The sequence below is a fragment of the Elephantulus edwardii genome, unplaced genomic scaffold, assembly GCF_000299155.1.
Source record: "Elephantulus edwardii isolate Elephantulus edwardi_28Jun2011 unplaced genomic scaffold, EleEdw1.0 scaffold00236, whole genome shotgun sequence".
NCBI classification, from domain to species: domain Eukaryota; kingdom Metazoa; phylum Chordata; class Mammalia; order Macroscelidea; family Macroscelididae; genus Elephantulus; species Elephantulus edwardii.
The window spans coordinates 982,847-1,005,328 of record NW_006399986.1 but is presented as its reverse complement, the minus strand read 5'-3'; the positions used below and the strand labels follow the sequence as shown (position 1 = coordinate 1,005,328).

Sequence of the window (22,482 nt, the reverse complement as noted above, 5' to 3'; positions counted from 1 at the left end):
TAAAAAATTTAAAAAAAGTAAAAAAAAAGAGTGGTATGATGCAAAAAAAAAAGAGTGGTATTATGCACTATTTGTCCTTTTGTGATGGAGATATTTCACTCAGCATAATGTCCTTCAGGGTCACCCATGTTATGTAATATTTTATGAGTTCTTTCAGTGCTGCGTAGTGTTCCACTGTGTGGATATACCATTGGTTTTCTGTCCATTCATTTGTTGCTCTAATGCTTGGTTTTAAGAAGACTTTAGGGATGTGTCCATCGCTTGATTCCCCGCCTCCTTTGTTCTGTCATGGTCAGATGCATTACATCTGTTTATTTCCTATACTCCACAAGACTAAACAGTCACTTTTGCTCTACATGTATATTTACACAAAATTGAGAAGGATTTTAGTTGGTGGCTAGGTCCATTATTTCTCCAGTTATTTGTCATCTCCAGGGCTCTCCAGTCCAGGCTATGTTCCCTGGTAGTCTGGTGATTAAGGGACCTGACCTCTAACTAATAAAATGATGGTGAGAATCCATGCGAGAAGATGTGGACGTCTGTTTCTACACAGATTAAAGCCTTGGAAACCCCAGTGAGCTTTTCTGCTTAGTGCTAAGAAGCAGCACTGCCAACCCAAAGGTATCTGGTTTGAATCCTGCAGATGCTCCATGGAGGAAAGCTGGGCCATCTCCTCTCAGGTGATTTATTGCCTCTGAAAACCCACCGGATGGTCAGCTATGAGTCAGTTCCAACTCAGTGGTACCCAACAACCCTCTGTCTTCTAGGGTTGCTATGAGTCAGAATCATGGCAGGACTTTGGTTTGGGTTGATCCATTATTACCGGGAGCATAAAACACCTCCCACGTCAGACCAGGTTATGTTGTGTGAGGCCATCAGCAGTAAGGGTATGACAGCAAATGCACCTTTTCAGATCCAAACAATTCAGTTAAAAAGTTCAAATCTTTTTTGGGGGATTGAACATTACACATTGGTTTTCTATTTACTCATTTATAGACATTGTTTTCTTTTTTTATTAAATTTTATTGGTTTTAATGAACATTTACAGAGATTTTTGGGTTTTCTTTCATTCATTGTTGCACTGTTTTCTCCACCCTCATCCCCAGTTCGTTCTTCTTCCCCCCCCATGTCTGTTTTAATTGTCCAATTGCCACAGTGCTTGTCAAAGCCAGTTCTGATTAATCTCCTTTGTCAGTGTGTCCCTTGCCATTCCCGATCACTCCTCCCTGAGAGAGACTTCACCCTGATTCATAAGGAAAAGGGGATGGCATATTCTCTTAGCTACTTCCTGCTGAAAAGGGACGCTGTGGGTTTCAGGGTGAAGGTCTTCTCTCACTACTCTAAAGGGCCCCCTTGGCAGTAGGAAACACATAGACTATTATGGAGATTGATTTTGGAATTTAGATGCACTGTTATCAATTGTGCTTAGCCGTACATGTTCATATCCTTGAAGATGTATCATGGAAGTGCTGCAGCTTAGAAGATACAAATTTAACTAACAAGTTAAAAGTGCATGAGTCAAAAATTGAAAAGCAATAATATTCTGAGTCGAGGTTCTAATAGTGGCACAAATCAAGTTACAGAGGTAAGGTGGTTCCATTGCCGTCCTTACTCTAACTTACAGCACTCTTCCCACTTCCTCCTTGTGTTTCTACCGTCCATTCATCCTTCCTGCCTACCCCTCCATGTCTTGTGAGTTTTATTGGGGGAAATTTCATCTTGTTTGGTCGACTGTTCTTAAAAAAGTACAACTATTTTTAGGACAGGCCTGGTGACAGTGAAGTAGAATGCGCTGAACGAACACAGTGACTGGATTAGGCTCAGCAGATGGGTGAGGATGGCACAGGGCCTGGCAGGGTTTTGTTCTGTTGCACAAGGTGCTGCTACGAGTTGTCAACTTGACAACCACTAACAACAACAGCTTGGTGGCACAGTGGTTAAGGGCTGGCTGCTAATCAAAAATTTAGGAGTTCAAACCCTTCAGGGAAGGAAACAGATGAGCTGTCTAGCCTTGGAAACCCCATGGGGCAGTCTTACTCTGTCCTCCAGGGTTGCTAGGACTCAGAATCACCTTGATAGTGACAGGTAGGCAAGGACTTTGAAGGGGACCAGGTGGGTAATGGGAACATAAGGGGATATAGCTGCTGCTGAGTTAATGCGCAGAGTGAACTGCCCACAGCTGGGACCTTTCAGATTTGGATTCCCAGACAGGACTTCTGAGTAGCCCGTGGGTGAGTTTAAACTACCAGTTAATAGGTTACTAGTCTAACTAGTAGGTGAACTGTGCTTATCACCCAGGGATTCTGGATAATGCACGTTAGCTATTATTTTAAACAATTTTTATTATTAATTTTAATAAACCTTTACAGAGACTTTGGATTTCCATTCATTCATTGTTGCACTTTTCCCCCTGCCCCATCCCTTGCCCCCCAGTTCGCTCTTCTCTTTGAAAAATTCTTTCATTGGTGTACAAACTCCCCCACCCCTTGTTGGCTATTATTTTTTTAAATTTTATTATTATTCTGTGTGTGTGTTTGTGTGTGTGTGTGTGTGTGTGTGTGTGTGTGTGTATCGTCAAATCGGATCTGACTGGTACAGGAGGAGAGAGCTCCTCCTTCTCTGGCAGAGAATCTGGTGGATTCGAACCGCTTATCTGTGGGATTGCAGTCCTGCTTCTTGTCACTAGGCCACCAGCACTCCCCTATTAGCTATTATTTTTAAGGACTTTTGACTTTCCAGCTGCACCCAAGCTTCCGTTTCATCTATGAAGAGGTTAATTAAGTGGTGGTGGAGAAGTGTTATAGGCTCTTTGGTGGCCTAGGGGGTAAGAAGCTGTGCTGCCAACTCAAAGGCAGGTGGTTAGAATCCACAAGCTGCTCCACGGGACAAAGATGCCCGGTCTCCTCCTGTGTCATTTACAGCCTCTGAAAACCCTCTGGAGGGTCAGCTGACTCCACAGACACGAGTTACTGTTAAATGCTGTCAGTTATACCTCATTATGACCCTCTGCACAGCGAACAGATCAGAACCTGCACTTCCCTGCCTCATGATCTCAGAAGTGCTCAAGCCCATTTTTGCAGTCCCTGTATCAAACCATGTGGTTGAGGGTCTTCCTCTATCACTGGCCCTCTGCTTTGCTCAGTTTGTTGTCCTTTTTTTTTAAGGACATAGCGACAGGTTCCCGAGTCTGTAAATCTTAAGAGAGGAGACAGCCCACAGAACAGTGGGTGGATTCGAACACCTGACATTCCAGTTAGCATGCCACATGGCACCAGGGCTCCTTTCATACGCCCGTCTACACCACATGTCATCGATCCATCCACCCGCGGAGGCACAGACGCTCAGCCCTGTGACTAATGGTGCAGTGAGCATTGCTGTCCACGTGTTTTGAGTCTCTGCTTTCATCCCGTGGGTTTATACCCAGGGGTGGGATTGCTGGGTTGTGTGGGAACTATGTTTAACTTTTTGAGAAATCCCCCAACTTTTCCACAACAGCTGGACCATTTTGCATTCCTAGCAGCCCTGGATGAGGGTTTCAATTTCTCCACATCCTCATCAACATCTTTTATTAGTTTTTAGTATAGTCATCCTAATAGTGGAGAATATCTCAAGGTTTTTAAAAATTACATCTTTAACAACGAATGAAAGAGGTCTGGTGCATAGTAGCTAAACTGTTGGCCTACTAACCAAAATATCCGTGGTTCAAATCCACCAGCTGCTCCTTGAGAGAAAGCTGGGCTGTCTCCTCTCCCACAAAGATTTATACCGTTGGGAATCTGTTGGCAGGTGCCCCGGAGTCCAAAATGACTTGATACCTGAGGTTTGATTTGGTTTATATGCATACGATAGAGTATTACTCATCTATAAATAGAAATGGAGTCCGTATCCATGCTACAACATGAAGAACTCTTAAAATTTGATGCCTAGTTAAAGCTGTCATAAAAGATCAATACTATCTTATTTATACGAGTCAGGCAAATGTAGAGTTATCAAAGGACCTTTGCCGTGTTACATGGTGAGCCAGGAGGTAGAGGTTTCAAGTCCACCCCCTCAGAAGAAAGCTAGGAATAAAGAGATTGACAACTCGGGAAATCCAATGGAGGGGTGCACTGAGCCAGGACTGAGTGATGGGACAGCTGGGTTTCTTGAATGGACTAGGTCCTTCCGGGAGTTACAACAGTCGCCACAGGCCGACCAGGAGCATGGACTGTGGGAGAACGGGAACTAGGAGGATGGAGAAGAACGGTGCTTCTCGCCTGGGGCTGGTGGTTCCGGCTTCCTCCCTCCCCCCAGACCCCCAGGGGTCTGCTCCAGATGACTCAATCCCCAGTGCGCGGGGAAGATGGGTGGAAAAGTTTGAAAGGCTTTCAGGGCAAGGCTGTCTGCACAGGGAGTTATTTTAGCCAGCCAGCCCCACAAGTGCCCCCTTGTGACCAAGGCCTCGCATTGCAGAGAAGGGAAATGAGGAAGTAGCTCTGAATTTCCCATCAGAGTGATTTCCAAGTGCTGACCTTGGCACTGCTGGTTCTGAACTTACGGAGTCCAGAACGAGAACCTCCAAAGGTGGCAACTGAAACAGAAGCCTCATCTTCTCCCAGGTGGGAGTGGGGTGACGAGGCCCTCCTTTGGACATGAGTTCTTCACCTTCCACAGCAGACGTCTGAACAGAGGCAGACCCTCGCTCACACTCGTCACCCTAGGAACGCGTGGGGGTGTCCTGGTGCACTGTGAGGCTGGCGAGAGAGCTGGCCCCAGTGGAAGCTTATCCTCTCACTGGCTGTGGAACTTGGGGACCTCAACTCTAAAATGGGACTGTCACCCACTTTCTCACCAAGAACGGAGGGAACAGATGGGAGCCAACAGTATCACCTGCCTGAGCACTTTCACACTGCTACTGCCATCAGGGTAATTCCTGCTCGGGCCCCAGCGCCGTTACCCACGTTACTGAGGAGCCGGGGGAAGCAGAAGCCTCTCCAAGCTCGAGTTCGCAGTCTTGACTCCAGCTGCCTTCCCTGACAGGGGCGCAGGGGTGGCTGGAGTGAGAATGCCCCACTGGTATTCCTTCAGGCCTAAAGGGCCACTGAGGAGCCTGGCTGCTAACCAAAAGATGAACGGTTTGAACTCGCCAGTAGCTTGGCGGGAGAAAGACGTGGCAGTCTCCAGCCCCGGAAACCCGGTGGACACTCCTGCTGGGGTGACTGTGAGTCAGATCGACTGGAGAGCAGGTGGGTGTTCTGGGTTAAATCATCTACTAGAATCCCTGTCAGATGCTAATGTTTCTAATGTGAAAAACCAAACAAAACCACAACGCTGAAATCCAAAACCCAGCTGACTTTTATTTCTACTACTGCTGCTTTTGAAAAAACCAAGGCAAGTTGAGGGAACACGGGGAACAGAAACAGCTGCGATCCAGGGGTGAATGAAGGCCTGACAGCCGTAACTGCACGCCTCCTGTGGGCCGCGTCCCGGCGCAGCCCCACGAGCGTGGCTGCTGATGTGGTGAACGAGCTCTCCCCTAAGCCCCTGGGGCTGGGGGCAGCCCCCTCTTCCCAGGCCCAGGCTCAACTCCACTAATCCTAACCCCAGCTCCAGACTGGCCCAGCAGATGCACCTGTTGTTTTTCGAGATCTGCAATTCTGGAGGAAGACATTCCGCTGGGCCTGTTTTCCTCTCTACAGGCACCTGTCTGAAGCTGGAACTCTGGTTCCGCTGGCATCGCGTGGGCCCGAGCCCTATTCCCCACCTGAAGTCACTCCTTGCTCTATGACATCAGGCAGGGACCGAGTCCAAGAAGGTGGTAAGAAGCTCCTAAGCAACGAGGCGAGCTTGGTTCCTGGCAGGGATCTTGGTGATGCCCCAGGGGCCGCGAGGCTGGGCCTGCACACCAGGGAGGCGCCAGAGGGGTGCTCTGAGGTGATAAACCCTCTAGGGAGCCCGCGGGCCTGGGCGGGCACACAGGCCGGCAGGTAGAAGCAGCTACCTACACCGTCACAAACTCGCAGAAGTGGTGTGTACTGGTCCATTTGCTTCACTCCCCCCGCTGGAGGTGCCTGTAGGGGAAGGGGACAGGCAGAGTCTCGGATGATGGGGTCAGCATCTCTGGGCCATCACGTCGCCTTGGGTTCACTTGTGGCCGAGGCACTCCACAATCCCACTCCCCTTCATGCCGTCGAAGAAGAAGAAGTTGTTGTGCGGAGGGTCCCTCTGAGACAGGGCCTGGTGAGAAAAGCCAGAGAGGTTAGCACAAGCTTTACAAAGGACCACCAGCCCAAATGAGAGCCAGCACCGAGCCAACTGCCCTGAGGTTTCCAACGACGTGAATCCTTATAGGACAGGACAGGGCAGGGCCCACCTCTTTCCCACAGTGGGGCCAGTGGGTGTGAAACGGCCTAATGCTCATCCTACTAGGCCGCCAGGGCTCCCAATGCAGGAGGACGTGTGAGTCTCGTGGCAGTGGCCCTCACTAGGGGACAATCCTGGTGATGCCTGGAGATGTGTGGTTGTCACCACTCCCTGCTCTGTCCTTTCTCAGCTCATTTAACCTCCCTGAACCCTACTTTCCCCATGTGAAAGGAGAATAACATATGCATTATTCTGGGGATTAAAACAGAAGATGGACTTGGGAGTATCTGAAACAATGCCCAGCACAGAGGAGCGTGGTGTGGTGGGGGGCAGTAATGATTATTTATAACATTTCAACTGATAGAGGCAGCAATCTGTTTCCTTGCTCTTGGGCTGTCTGTCACCTTTATCACCCGAGAGGAGAGAGTCACTGGGGACGCGCACTGCTGTGGCAGGACCCACCTGCCTCCCAGAGGATGACGCCAGGACCCAGAGGTCCTGGAAGAGGTCAACAGAAGTATAGGAATGTGAAGACAAACTCGCAGGGCGTGTGATGACATGCTGAGCCCGTGTGGGGCATGTTCTGGGGAGAGGGTTCACAGGGGCCTGGAACTAACCAAGTGCTACCGCGAAGTGGACACGAGCACTGCCTACGGCTGGGTCGGGTCAATGGTTCTGGAGAGCCTTCGCTAGGCATTCAGAAGGAAGGCTCTCTGGGTTCATGAACGTGCCCCCCCCACACCTTCTCGGTGAATGGAGGATCAAGCCCGTTCCTTTTCCTTGGTGTGAAATGGGGACGATTCCACCTCTCCTTGAGTGGTACCATCTGCACAGCAGAGCAGTGCCTCGTCAGAGACCATGGCAGCTCATACAGGCCCACAGAGCTGGGGAGGCCTGCCTGGGATAACGCACGCAAAGTGATGCTCCATGGTGACACTGACATTTGAAATGTAGCTGTACAAGGGGCATTGGTGGTGTGGCATGTAACGTGATGGGCTGACACCAAAATGTCAGAGGTTCACACCCCCCAGTTGCTCCCCTCCTGAAGATTTACTCACCCACACCTGCTGCTGGATTGGATTTGGACTCACTGACACTGTATTAGGTTTCCGAGGCTGTAAATCTTTTTTACAGAGACTCTAAACTCGACTCTTTTGTTAGCAGCCCAAATACTCAATACACTGTACCACTGAGGTGGGGTGTAGATTTACAGCCTCAGAAACCTGACAGATAGTGGCCATGACTTAGACGTGACTCAATGGCAATGAATTTTATAATCCATGTAGCTATTTCATAAATGGGGCAGTTGGATGACGGCCCTGTGTACCGGGTTTATGACCTCAGATCTGTCTAGATGATGAAACTCCGTGTGTGTGTGCCGGCAGGAGGAAGACAGGCACTCTAAACTGAGAGATGGGAGGAAGGGGCTGGTGGGCATCAAAGCCAGGCCACGGTGCCCAGACTCCTCGGACAGGGAGAATCCCTGGCAGTGGGCAGAGGTCTGGGGAGATGACTGTGTCTGCAGTAGGGAGGCCAGGCTGGAGGAGAAGTGCTGGCTGGTTTGAAGGTGTTGATCTGGCCACCACCCGCTGGGGTCTGGAATCAGGTGTGCCTCCTTGAGCTTGCATCTCAACAGAAAACCCTGGAGCACCTGCTTGCTATTTCTGGTGGCCAGGAAATGCCATCAGACTTGTAACAGGCCCAGGCACATAGAGAAGCTACGGGTACTAACAAGTGTTCTATCAATACCTGGGGACCTCAAGCCCTTATCCTGGCAGCAGGGCCTGAGACCCACAGCAGATGAACTCTGAGAGCCCAAACCCCAGGAGAGGGAACCCACTAAGCAGCACGGAGTCTGCAGGGACCTGCCAGAGGACAGAGTTGTTGGCTGTGGTGTCTGGAAGGGCATGAGAAAAGCAGGGTACCAGAGAGAGGCCTCACAGGAGAGCAGGGAGAGGGCTGAGCCCCCACCCACAGGGCCCATGGCCAGCTGGCTGGAGGCTAAGTAAGGGGCGTGGTGGAGACAAGAGAGCAGGGCACGGGGTGATCATGGGGCAAAAGGTAAAGCACTTCCCAGGCATGACGATGGCAGGGAAGATTCCAAACACGCCCAGCAACCAAGAATGCAGTCCTCGGGCTGGCCGGGATAAACAGAAACAAGATGCTGGCGGCAGCTGTCCCAGCGGCAGGAAGGAGGGGGCTGTGTGAGTGTGAGGACTGGGCTGCAGAGTGGCACCGCCAACAACGGGGTCAAGGGCACCTGTCTCCACCCCCAATCTCCATTCCACACGGGCAGCTCAGGGAGCAGCCTGGCAGGGTGTGTGGACCCGAGGCTGAGGGGACAAGGATGGCTGCCTCAGGGTGGTACCATCCGGGGCATCCTTGCGACAGGTCAGGGCAGCCCCGTGGTGAAGCACAGGGCTCAGAAACCGGGCTGCTGAGGCCCCCAATCTAACATGTCTGTCCTTCAGCTCCTCCTCTGTACATTCGGGGCTCGGACAGGTCCGACCTCATGAATTGTGTTCACCTGTGCAAAGAACACAGTCTGGCAACCAGTGGGCTACCAACCAATGCCACCTATTGTTACTGCTGCTGTCATTACCGAGTACAAAAATTCACAGGTGCGCCACAGTTAAAAACAAACAAAAAGGTCCCTAAAAAACGACTAAGAAAAAAGGGCCAAGTTTACTTGTCCAACAGAGACTGGAGGAACCTGAGGACTATGGCCTTTAAGTCATCCTATGAGCCCAAAACAAAACCCATCTCCGTGGCTCAACTTTCAGGCAAACAATAGATGGGCTGTAAGGGGCCATTACAGCAGAGGGGCCCTCTCCTTAAAAGTGACCAACCCCAGAACGGGAACTATCAGCGTTAGCCTAAGGATGAAGGCAGGAAGTCAGGAAGGGGTAGGACAGAAGGATTAAGGAGAAGGACAGGGAAGAAGTGAAGAGTGAACTTCCTCTGCGGGCAGTGTGATGAATGAATGCACGGTCTATACCGCCGTCTAGCCTGTGAAGTCTCTCTACACGCACCCTTGGAATCCTTCCTCACACAGGACTCTGGAAGGTACTGCAAACTCTCAGACTGGGCCTCGGACAATGTCTCCATTCCACTCGGGGTTAGGCCCGAAGGCAGAGGGGGACCAATCTGGCCTCACAACTCTCCCCGCTGCTTCCCTTCCTTCTCTTAGGTGCATGTCCCTGCTCAGGACAGAGGTAAGACAGAAGCTGGCCCTGAACGAAGGATCAGGAGAGAAGAAGGGCTTTAGGAAAAGGCTGGGGCTACCAAACGGTGGCTTGTGCTTTGGATCTACAGATGTGAAGACAAAGGGCCGAGAAGTGGGTCTCAGTATTCATCTACCATGCAAGGCACTGTTAAACAATTTAAACTCAACTCCGCCCTAGGATCATGGAGAACAGTCAAGGCTCTGCAAAAATCAAATTTACCACCACTGACCAAGTAACAATGTTCTCAAAGAAAAGACGTCTGAGAACATGCTATAGTTTCAGAAACCCAAACGGATGAGGAACGACTCCAATAGCTAAATTACGGGTTAGGGGACCCAGGCAAGAAACTTCCCTTCTGAGGGGACACACCCTTCTGCACGGTGTGGCCTCCTGGGTCCCCTGGACAGTGCATTTGCCTCAAAGGCACTGACTGCTTAAATGCACAAACACCTATCTGCGAGCTACGACAGGAGAGGCTTGAAGCCAGTGTCATGGGTGGATGGAGAGAAATCGTATGAAGTCGTGAGAAAGAACACAGGTTTTGGAGTTCCTTCTCTAGGCTCAAGGAGGCCCAGTGCACTGGCTAAAATGCACGGCTGCTAAATGAAAGGGCACTGGTTTGGACTCAGTGAAGCAGAAAGCTGGGCAGACCTCGGAAACTATGGTGTGGTTCTATTCAGACCTACAGAATCGCTCCGAGTTGGAACTGACTCAACAGCTTAGTTCTCTGGGCTTGTTTCCTCCTCCTGACTGGGGGATAGGAGGGTCCCTGTTTCAGAGACCACAAGAGAAGCTGCATTTCTGGCAAATACTGTCAGTATTAGAGGGGGGAAAAATACACATCCAGGGCCAGGGTTAGGGTTAGGGATGAGAAACTGATGAGAAACTAAGGCGAGCTCTGACCTCGGCAGGGTTATTCAGCACACAACCACGCTCGCTCGGGTCATGTGCTGAATGACCACCTACCTGCACAGAATGGTAGGAAAAAGAAGAGGTGGAGAAGGATGAGAGGGAAAACCACCCCAAACGGTAGGCTGGGTTGGCTCCTAGGCTACCCTGTCTTCTGGTCCACTGACAGTCACATTGTCCTGGGTCAGCTCTACACCATGGTGAGGAGTTTTTTTTTACCTTCACAATTTCCTGTGCCAAGATACCGCCAACCACGGCGCAAACAGGGGCCATCTCAGAGAAGCAGTACCTGAAAGAGAAGACCAGTGAGATGAGCCCCAGATGACAGGCATGCCGACGACATCTGGAGAAGTTCAGCAGTGGGCCCCGGGTGAAAACATCATACAAACATGGCCTGCTCCCAGGGTGTGAACCCGGAGCAATGCTAATGCTGGCATCCAGGCGTGGAAAGGAAACTGGATCCAGGGTGAGGGAGTGCTTGGGAAAGACCTTTGAACTCTGGGCAACAGGAATCCTTTCACAACACTTTTTTTTTTTCCAATTTAAGGAAAGACTATATCCATGCTTTCTAAAATAAGGTTTTACAAATATCAGATGTTTCAATGCCCTGGTCACATTCTCGTAATTCTCTCCTCACCCGTAATGAATGGGTGGTGGGCTTGGGATGCTGCTCCCAGACATATGTCAGCAAAGAGGCCTGTGTTAACACGCAGGAGGCCTGGGAAATGTGGGGCCGGAAACGATAACCGAGGGACAGAAAAGTCTTGGCTGCCCACACAGAAAGGGGCTCATCTGGTCACCCAGAAGGCACACTTCCACAGAAGCGGTCACCTGCTGCTGACACACCATCCTGGGAGCCAAAGGGCTCCTCCAGCACCTGCCCAGAGGTGGGCACTGGACACCAAGCAGCTACACGGCGGCTGCCTGAGGAATCTGGACACGATGAGACCATCTCTGTTCTTTGTAGCATGGTGCTCTCACGTGCTGTACAAAGTGAATTTATTTACATAGGCATCATCTTTTTTTTTTAACCCAAATACAGTAAAATCTGCACAAGTTGAACTGTCATGCTTGGGAGGGTGGAGGGACAGCGCAGGAAGGAAGACCCTCAATGAGATGGATTGATTCAGTGTCTGGGTTATGGGGGTAGGTGTCAGAGACAGTGTGATTGGCTCAGGATAGAGCAGGGTTTAGGGCTGTTGTACATAGGGACGCTATGAGTCGCAGGCCACTCGACGGCACATACAACAATATGTAAAATAAAGGGAAGATCAGCACAGTATCATGAAAGAAAGGGAAGACAATGAGAGGTATAGGAGTAGTAATGGAAATCAGAATTATGGAGAGGAAGTGAGAAATACGCAATTATTTTTTGTGCAAGGTACTGAAATTAATGTTACAAATCAAAATATATATAAACATGGTTGAATACAAAATTTATTTGCTTCGTAAATGTTCATTCAAATCTTTGTCTCTCTTAAACACATCCTCTAAATTTATTATGACTTAGGCCAGGAATGGAGGGTTAGCTTAACATATGAAAATTCCAGGGCTCCAAACTGCTTCTTGTCAATTTAATCACAGCTGATGGAGCAAATCTGTAAAATGGGTATATGAAAACAACAGCAGAACAGAAAAACTGTAAACTGTCCTACTAGAAACTCAATCATCTTCTCAGAAAACAATAATAACATGTGCATCCCACAGAAACCAAATCACATGACGGCAGAGCTAGGAGTGACAGAGGCCCACTAAAAACGGAGGCCAACAGTACCACTTCGAATGTGCTTTGAAGTCTGTAGTCCTGGAAATAATCCAATTCCTACACCAGGCTCTGGAAAGGGCTTATTATGCCTCTTCCAAATCTTCCATTCAGGGCTTACATCAGTAACTTTCCCCATTCCAGCTACCTACATTTTACAAAACCAGGTTAGTTCCCATTTCACTACATCGGCCACAAATGAACTGGGTCATAGTTCTGGAAATTCATCAATGCAATAGACTGCATTAACAGAATAAAAGGCAGGAACTGTATGGCCACCATTACTGACATGGAGAAAGCACGTGACAAAATTCAACTTACTTAAGTCATTTAACAAACTAGGAAAATATTCTCTCAATTTCAGGGCACTCAGCTGCTAATCAAGTTAGCAGTTCAATTCCATCAGCTGTTCCCTAAGCAAAAGATGCAATAGTCTATGTCCATAAATATCAGAGCCTTGGAATCCTATGAAACAATTCTGTTTGAAACACTGTCCTGATGAGAACAGCAATGGGTCTGGTTTCGGTTATCACTGTATTTAATGCTTAAAGACTAGATGGTTTTGCTCTAATATCAGGAGCGAGATAAAGACGTCAGTTCGCACCGCTCTATTGCATGCTGTATTGGAGGTTCAGACTAGGGCAATTAAGGAAGGAAGGAAAAAGTCAAGATGCCCAGATTGGGAAGGAAGGTGTTAGGAAGGAAGATGTTAATACTATATTATCTATAGATGACATTGCTGTGTATATAAAAACCCTCAGGAAAACCTCCCCATCTATTAAAACTACTAAATGAGTTCAACAAAGATATAAAACAAATGTACTCTAGATTTAAAAAAAATCCCTGCAAAACTGACTGTCATTTTGCTATCATCTACTCATGGTGGCCCTACAGGAGAGAGAAGAGTCTACAGTATTCCCAAGGTTCTAGTACGTGTTCGCCCTTGTTCTAGCTTGAAAACGATATAAGAACCAAATGCAATACATGAACTTGGACACATTCAGAAATCTCGTGTCAACACGAAGCCCTTCACCTTTACCAAAAAGCAAAATCTGAACAATGATAACCCAGGTGAATGAAATGCAGTATTCATTACGGTACTAAAATTCTTTGAAGTTTGCTGTATGTTTGAAATTCTTCATAATGAACTGATTTTTTTTAACTCCTTACACTGTACTACTATCTTTAATCCTGTTCCCAATTTCTATTGTATAATTGCTTCCTAAAATGAATGCATCTTAAATAACAATGATTATTGATTAAAAAAAATCAATAATATATACAAGCAAAAAACAATATAAATTAATTTTGTATGCAAACCAATATATAAAGAAGGACTCTAAAACCCTATGGGGCAGCTCTACCTTGTCCTTACAGGGCCCGAGTAAGAAGTGACTTGATGTTAGAAATTGTGTAAAAATACAGAATATGAAATCAGTGGGGTTTTTCCCAGGCAATTTCCACTTTCACTTGTAAATCTGTTCTGTACTGCCTCACTTTTCCATAACAGGTATATTCACGTAATTTGAAAAATATTAAACTTAAGCTAAATATACAAATTATGAATGTTCCTAAGTATTCTTTTTTTTTTAAATTTTGTGTGTGTGTGTGTGTGTGTGTGGAGTGTACCGTCAGATCAGATCTGACTGGTACAGGAGGAGATTGTCCCTCCTTCCCCGGCAGAGCATCTGGTGGATTCGAACCGTGCGCCTCTGGCATTGTAGTTGCAGCTCCTTGCCACTAGGCCACCAGAGCTCCCCGAATGTTTCTAAGTATTCTTAAGAGTGGAAAACTGTACACTTAAATGTCCACCAATATGGCACAGTAAAAAACCCATGGTTCTGGAGCATTACGATGGTGAAAGATCACCTGCCAAAACCCCAAGCCTGTTGTCTTGAAGTCAATTCCAGCAAAAAGTGATTCTACAGGACAGAGCAGAGTGGTAATCTTCACAGATGCAGAAGCCACACTGTCTTCCTGTGCAGTGGCTGTTTGGTTCGAACCACTGACTTTTAGGGATAGGGCGAACATGTACACAGAATAAAGTGTATGATAAGCCTAGACACCAAAATGCTAGCTGCATCTCCTCCTTCAGTGGGTTCTGGGTAAGTCTTTTCTTGTCTTTTAAAACCGTTTGGTAATGGACACCTGTTACTTTCAAAAAAGCAATAAAGCTCTTAAGAAAAAAAATCCAGTCACTGAAATGATACCATGTACTATCAGGCCGGTTCTGCCAATGAGAAGGACCAAGGCTTGTGCACAGATTGCTATCCTTAGAAGTGGCAGCAGTGGCTGGCAATTTACGAGGCACAGACATTTGATGGGGACGCTCAGCTGCCAGGCGGCGCCCTGGGTGCATCTCAGATCCGCTCTCCACCTACCCAGCCAGGCTTTAAGAGGAGGCTGAATGCCTCTTACTTGAAGGGCATTCGAGTGGAGCACCTAACTCACAGGACCTAGGCCCGGGGAAGCAGAGTCTGCAGAGGGTAGGCAGGCAGGGAAAACACTTCTGAGCGCAAAGCCAGCCAGTGACTCGCGAGGAAGTGGCTTCCCCTTCTGGGAAGCAGGGCGGTGAACAGGAGCCAGGTCATTCATCACTCTAAGTGCCCAAATGAGTCACTCGGCTGCCTGATCACGGCCCGTGGCCCGGCCTGGCACCGGGAGACTCCTTGCTTTTGGGCGTGCTGACAGTCTCTCACCTGCTGGGAAGCCCAGAGAGGCAAGGCTTGCTTTTCACTTCTCACTGGGGTGGGAGGTGGAGGGGGTCCTCTCCTGGACCCCAATCTTCCAGCGCTGAGCTGGCCTGCAATTCCTCTGGCCGCACTCACACACTGCCAACTTCAAAAATTCCCCATCTACTGACAGAAGCCCACTCTGGGCAAAGGCTCTGAAGGGGCTTCAAAGGTCCCTGCTAGCTCTGAACTGAACAGCTAGATAGTCAACTAGGGTCTAAATGAGGTTCTCAAGCAGAAGTGAAGAACAGACGAACAAGAAAAGAAGGGAATTTGATCAATGTCATTTGTGTTAGGGTGGGGGTGGGGGTGGGAACCAAACAAAAGAACACAAAAAGCAAATAAAAAAAAAATCCCAAAACGAAAATAAAACAAAAACGGCAACAAAAATATCCAACCAACTTCACCAGAAGTCAGCAGTGTGGGGAGAAGAGGGGAGATGGGATTGCGGCTCTCCACCGACTAGAGCCCAGAGGCAGTGATGTCCTGGGCCTCCGTTTCCTCACGTAGGACGTGGGGAATTGATACATACCTCAGGGGCTTGCTGTGGTGACTAATGCGGCTGATAAGTACAGAAAGTCTTCAATACGTGGGGCTGGTAATTCTAGAACCGTGCAGAAGTCATTCTGCTTCTGTGAGCTTTAGTTTCCTCAGCTATAGAACGGGCTGTTGAGAGAACTAAGGGAGACCATGTACATAAAGCAACATCCATGGTGCTTAACAGTTGCTCAATAAACCACACCTATTGTTACTATAAGGAGCTCTGGTGGCCTAGTGGCAAGAAGCCACGCTGCCATCCTGAAGGGACACGGCTCTCGGTGGAAGAAGGATGGGCAATCTCCTCCTGTGCCATTAACTGTCTCTGAAAAGCCTGCCAGACGGTCAGCTATGGGCAGTTCCCCCTCTAAGGTACACAGCAACAATAACAACACTGTTACTATGATACTACCTGTATGGTCTTTACAGTGCAATTTCTGCGTGAACATAGACTGGCCGCCTTCTGGAAGTTTCATCTCACATGCATGTGAAAACAGGACGATGCACAAGGAAGGCAGAGGAAGCCCCAGTGCATCTGCATATGGTGGTGGTAAGGAACAATAAGTAATGAACAAACACAGAACAGCAACACACACGTCTCTGTCTTGGGAGCAGCGTAGCCAGGATGCTCACAGGAAGTGAGGATGGGGAGACTTTATCTCAAACACTTGGGACAGATTATCACGAAGGACCTGAGGAAAGAGATCTTGCTTGCTCGAGGGTCCGTAAAAGAAGGCGATGACCCTCAACGAGGTGAAGTGATGCAGTGGCTGCAGCGATGGGCTCAAACACAGCGATGATTATGGAGATGGCACAGGACTGGACAGTGCTTTGTTCAGTTCTACACAGGGTTGGTTTGAGTGAAAAATCTACTTGATGGGTACAACAACAACAACAACAAACAAGTACAATCTGAATACAGAGTGAAGCAGAGGTTCAGGACCGGTCAACACTTACACTTCAATCAAGATCCTGGGACTGAGTGCAGAAGAAGAGCAAAAGACCAGTAGCCTGAGGAGAATACCCCACTCTCTACACTGAGATGATGCTGGGTTTAGGTTGAAAAGCCACACGCAGAGGGCAACACTCTTCAAATGACAATCATGCCCCTCTGGCCCAGCAACCCTTTCCGGTCCCGTAGACATATCAGCCCACATACAAAACGACACACAGACACATATACATGAGAATATTATGCATTCCTGCAGGGTGTCACAACAAAGCCTGGACACACTGAGTTCGTCTGGGATGGTGTGATCAAGTAGGTGCGCCACACCCTGGAATACAGAGGTATCGAGAGGAGGGAAGAAGCTGTAATGATTTGGGAACATCCTACAAAGTCAAGAACAGCAAAAAGATGAAGTTGCAGAACAGTGAAGGTAGATTTTTCTACTGCTCTGAGTTTTGGACCACATGGAAGGAAAATGTGTGATAGGTAAGGACCTATGGCAGACTGCAGCAGAGAGGGATCTTCCCAGCGGGTCAATTCTTTAAATAAAGAACTTCTCCAAACAGAGGGAGATACTGAAAACAGACATCTGTCTGTCCAGGTTAAGCTGGACTTCACCCCGAGACCAACCTGACAAAGTCCTCAGGCAGCAGGTTAGGACTGACGCCCAGCGAGTCGAGCACGTCGTTTCGAATCTGCAGCAGCAATTCACAATCTTCCCCATAGGTTTCGGAACTTGGGTCTCGTCCTTTGTCAGTGCGGAATTTCAAGAGCACTATGAGAGGAATGGAGAGCATGGTTACGAAGCCAGCTTTGCCATCGCAATGCTTCCAGGCGTGGGGAACTCAACCCTTGCTAATTCCACAGGAAGGAGAATGTTAATGCAAACGTGAGTCATGAGTGGATGTGTGAGAGACTGAGTGAGCGCACGTGTGAATTTGTGTGTGTGCGTGTTAGAGATGCACTTCCAGCTGACAGAGAAGGGAGTGCTGATGACCCAGAAGAGAGGTCAGCTGGGGAGGCCCACTCTCGGCACGAGTTCAAAGGGCTGCTTCCACTAGAAAGGCCGGCCAAGTGCAAAAACTCATCAGTCGGGTGTGTCACTCCAAACAAAACCTCCCTTCATACAAATCCTGTGTGTTGACTGCCAGAAATGGATCTCTCATTTTGACTTTGAACTTAGAGGAAAGGTTCAAATGCTGGCAGGCAGATGACCCTATGGGGGGAAAAGACCCTAACAAAGCTTTAAAAGATAGCGGCAGGAGCAGGATCCAATTTGTCAAAATACAAGCACATTAACATCGACTCTACCCTTGTCCAGGATGGATGGTATTTGTGTCCGATAGCCTCCCCAAGGCAGGGAAAGCAGCCTTGGGTGTGCCCACTGGGCCAAGGGCTCAGAGGGAGTCTCTCGGTTCAGCTCCGAGACCCAGGTAACGAGACGTGCTCTGGGACAGCACACCACACCTTTAAAGCATGCAATGCACTTTCACTTGTTGCTCAAGTGCTTGCCGACTGTGAAGACAACCTTTTATTTAAAATTCACGAAGCTGTACACTCTACCATTATAAGGGGTACCTATCAAGGGAGCTCTGGTGGCCTAGTGGCAAGAAGCTGTGCTGCAATCCCAAAGGCACACGGTTCAAATCCACCAGATCCTTTGCTGGAGAAGGAGGGGCAATCTCCTCCTGTGCCAGTTAGATCCGATTTGACGGTGCATAACAAGTAAGTGAGTATCAAATTTGAGGGTACACAACAAGTGAGTGAGTAAAGTAAGTAAAAAACAAAGGAAGGATACATCGTAGTCACAAAAATAAAGATAGACTTAAAACCCCCCCCAAACAACAAGGGGCGCCTCTCTTGGAACATAAGGTGAGATGAAAACACCAAACATACTGCTGTGGGGCTCATTAAAAACGTAGGCCACTGTAGGCTAAAATATCCACACTCTTCTATTTTTCTTTTTTTTTTATTTTTTATTTTTTTATTATTTTGTGTGCGTGTACCGCCAAATCAGATCTGATTGGTACAGGAGGATATTGCGCCTCCTTCTCCGGCAGAGCATCTGGTGGATTCGAACCGTGTTCCTCTGGGATTGCAGTGCAGCTTCTTGCCACTAGGCCACCAGAGCTCCCCCTCTTCTATTTTTCTAAGACTCACTGATCATTTTGGCGGGCTGAGCAGCCCTCTGATAACTCTCAAAGGAGCACAAATTCATGCATTCAACCCACATGGCAGCATCTACGAGGTCAGGCAGACCTAGGAACCACAGCTACAAGGATGGGCGAGCACAGGCGTCGTGGTCTCTGCATGGGTGCATGCTGCGTGGTGGGACGACGGATGAGGAGAGGGAACTGAGGAATCATAGGAGCCAGCTCCCTGAAGCCTGACAGAAGTTCCTAAGAAGATCAGAAAGAAGCATTCCAAGAAGGTCGCAAAGCACAGAGGTCCCGCTACATACTCCACCAGGCTTGCTATTTATTGAAGGGGCTTTGGTGATGCAGCGGTTAAGTCCTGGGCTGCTCAAAGGTGGGTGGTCTGCAGGATGCAGATGCGGCAGTCTGCTTCTATAAAGATTACTGCCTTGAAAAGTACACGGGGCAGTTTTATCCTGCTCCATAAAGTCTCTAAAGAGGCCCTGATGGTGTGATGAGTGGAATACTGGGCTGTGAACCAGAAGTTCAGCAGTTCAAATCCTGCTCTAAAAAGGATGAAACAACCACCTTCCGTATTTACAGCCTTGGAAACCAGATGGAAGGTGGTCATGAGTTGGAACTGAGCTGAAGGCATCAGCCTGGCTTTTGGTTTGGATTCACAGATCAATGAGAGTTGAAATTGACTTGACTGGCTATGAGTTTTTTAAACTTTTCTCAGTGCAAATGTCCAAGACAGGCTTCTGCTTTCTAATTCACTGCAGCCATAGCTTGTCCAGTACAGGGCTTTGCAGGTGGGAATTAAAAGGAGGAAAAATCCTGAATACCTGTTTTGACACAATCTCCGATCTGGAAACCTCATTCTTCTGTTTTAAGAACACAGCCCTGAGGAGCTCTGGTGGCCTAGTGGCAAGGAGCTGCAACTACAATCCCAGAGTCGCACGGTTCGAATCCACCAGATGCTCTGCCGGGGAAGGAGGGACAATCTCCTCCTGTACCAGTCCGATCTGATTTGACGGTACACACACAAAAATAATAAAAATTTTTTTAAAAAAAAAGAACACAGCCCCTAGAACCTTCAGTTTACCTGAGCAGATGGCAGATAATTGAGAGGCCACAGTGACCTCAATATCACTCCAGCTTGAACCTCTAACCTGGACATGCTGCTGTAAATCCAAATGCAGTAAATAAATACGGCATTTGGAACTCCAGACCAAACCAATCCTGTCACAACTGGGCTGACTTCTGACTTACAGACATCCAACAGGGCAGAGAAGTGCCCCCCATAAGGTTTCTTAAGTCGCAATGTTTAGGAAAGCAGTGTCACATTTCTCGCCTGCAAAGGTGCTTTTAGATTTGAATAATCAATCTTCTTGTTTAAACACCAAAGCTCCAATTAAAGGGCCCAGAAGCGGCAGTCAATCCCTGTTTGGACCACAGCTCCCTCTTCTACCAATGTCCTGCAAAAACAAAGTGCAGCCAGACACTTGTGTAAACGCCAGACAGTAAACGCCAACAGCCAGTCACTCACTCACTCCTTGGAGGACATGACAGATCTGCATGTGTGGCAATGTTTCCTGACCAGGCACGTAAGGCAAGCCTCACACAGGCTGCTCGAGCTGCACAGCCCAGGCCCCACGGCACAGGGCTGCCACGTGCAAACAGAACTGGGGTGGCACCAGCAGCCCCACATTGGCAGTGACAGCACCCACCACTGCATCTTGTGCACTCTGTTCTGTTCTCTCTAGAAAGCAAACATCAACTAGAGAGGAGACTGAGAAAAGAGGGTGCCTGCTTGGTCCTATCATAAAGCTTTTCATCTTTAAGATAGAAAATACAGCTCCTGGGCAAAGCTCAGACTATGATAACAGCAGTCCTCATAGCATACAGTGCCCGTATGTGCAAGGCAGTGCTGCCCCCAGCATGTGATGGTCATCAACACTCATTCCATCTTAGTTGGTGGGCAGATATTCCAACCCTCCCCATTTTATAGATGAGGAGACAGAGGTTCAGGAACGTATTCTAAGTCCTGGGGTAAAACTCTTGACTCACTCTGGCTTCAGAGGCCTGCTGCTTGATCACCACAGATCCAGGGGCAGGGTCATGCTGCAATGTGGAACCAAGACAATGTGGTCTGGTTCCTGGCTCCCTGCCCCAGAAGAAGTCCTACCAGACCACATTCTGTGGTATGCATTTTCCAGATGGTCCCTGACTGCTTGCTTCAGTTCAAGGGCTTTACGTTCTGAGTTCAGGAGCTGAGAAAAGTGGAGGCTGAGGCTGTGTATAAAAGCTGGTCCATCCATCTTTAGCCAAGGAGCAATCTCATCTTAGAAAGAAGACAGACCACCTGATGAGAAGGCGAGCAGGCAGTCGGTCACTGGCCTGCCATGTCCCTGGCCCTCCTGGGGCAGGCTGCTTGGACATGGGCCGACAGGCTGGCACCGTCCAGATCCTTACTGACCACATCTGAAGTCTGCTCCGGGCCTCCGGGAAGGCGGCCAGGCCGGCCGGCCACTTATTTGCAGCAAAGCAAACAGAAGTGATATTTCATTCTCTTTTTCTAATGTCAGCACTCTAGTTCACTGGGGCGGAGGGGTCGAGGAGAGGCCCATGCTCTAGACAGGCTGTGGCCTCAGAACTGACCCTCGCCCCTGACGAGCCCAGAGCCCGCTTATTAAATCCTCCTCTTTGTTCAGCTGCGGCCCCTCCCCAGTCACAGACACACACAGATCAACGTTGACTCTGCAGTTCTGTGAGCGCCTCCCCAGCAGACAGACCAGCAAACCGGTCCGTCCAGATCAAACCCGGCAGGGAAGAAGGCTGCAGCACTGCCAAAAGATGACTCATCGGATGGTATCAAAACACAGCGCAAAATGAGAGTTCCAAACATGATTAACTTTATCTGAACCTTTTAATTAACTCAGGTTGCTCAAGTCCGAGGGGAACGGCATTCTTCACTGGAGATGCTGGCCCAGCCAAGGCTTCCGTTCAGGACGTGCTCATGTCACGAGAAAGGAGAACTCTGAAGAGGGGCCCTTTCATGTAGTTAAAAGAAAAACTGTGTACATGTGAATATTATTACCATCTCTGGGGGGAATAAAACACAACAGAAAATACTCCTGGAATTCAGATCAGATTGGTGCTGTTGGGAGCTTAAAAAGCAGTATTATTAGTCACTGCATTTCTTTTGACAAATTTCCTGCTGCATTTACACACTCTGATTAAGCTTAGCATACTCATTCAGGCCATTAAAACAAGACAAATCCCAGTTATTTTCATAAAAAGAAAATGAAGTCAATGTTGCCGATTCGTTGCAAGGGCTATTTTCCAGGAACAGCCCAGGTCAGCTGAGGAAGAGCTAGCACACCTGGCAGACGGGCGGGTCTGGTTCTGGACTCCTGTGATAAAACGAATGTCACGTGCTCTTTCTAGTCTTTCACTGCAAACATATCACACTGTAGTCTAGTCAAACAACATTACGAAAAAGTTTGAACTCTGGTAAGAATTATGAGACAAGGACACATCCTGCTGGAAAAAAAAAACCACAAAAACGGTGCAGACAATTGCCACAAGCTTCCAATGTGTAAAAGGTACACTAAATGTGAAGCCCAACAGAGCCAGCCCTGGCTGAAACCTGGGGCACGAACTTGTGCCTCCTCCCATCTCTCTGCGTCTGCTCAACCTCAAGGGGATCCTTTCTCCACACACTGGCTCGGACTGTCCTCAGGAAGGGAGCCCAGAAACCAGCTCCACTCCCGGGTTCTGTACACTCCCACAAAACTCCAAAGTACAGCTATCCTCCTGGCCAAGGGCCCAGTCTCTAAGCAAGGCTGTCGACCTGGCATGTTCCCAACTTCTGATAAATCCCTAC

At 48.5% G+C, this 22,482-nt stretch overlaps 1 protein-coding gene across 2 annotated transcripts in view; it reads right to left on the bottom strand.

Annotated features, from left to right (window-relative positions):
• Positions 1–6,123: 6,123 nt before the first annotated feature.
• SAE1 (SUMO1 activating enzyme subunit 1) overlaps positions 6,124–22,482 on the bottom strand; it is an 81,549-nt gene continuing 65,190 nt past the window's right edge. Inside the window, exons 7-9 of one of the 2 annotated variants that reach the window (XM_006898628.1) lie at positions 17,089–17,233; positions 10,698–10,767; positions 6,124–6,216 (exon numbers count right to left, since the gene is read on the bottom strand). In XM_006898628.1, the coding sequence (XP_006898690.1) occupies positions 6,124–6,216; positions 10,698–10,767; positions 17,089–17,233 (308 nt within the window). Of the gene's footprint in view, positions 6,217–10,696; positions 10,768–17,088; positions 17,234–22,482 lie in introns of those variants that run through there. The other variant, XM_006898629.1, reaches the window with a different exon arrangement.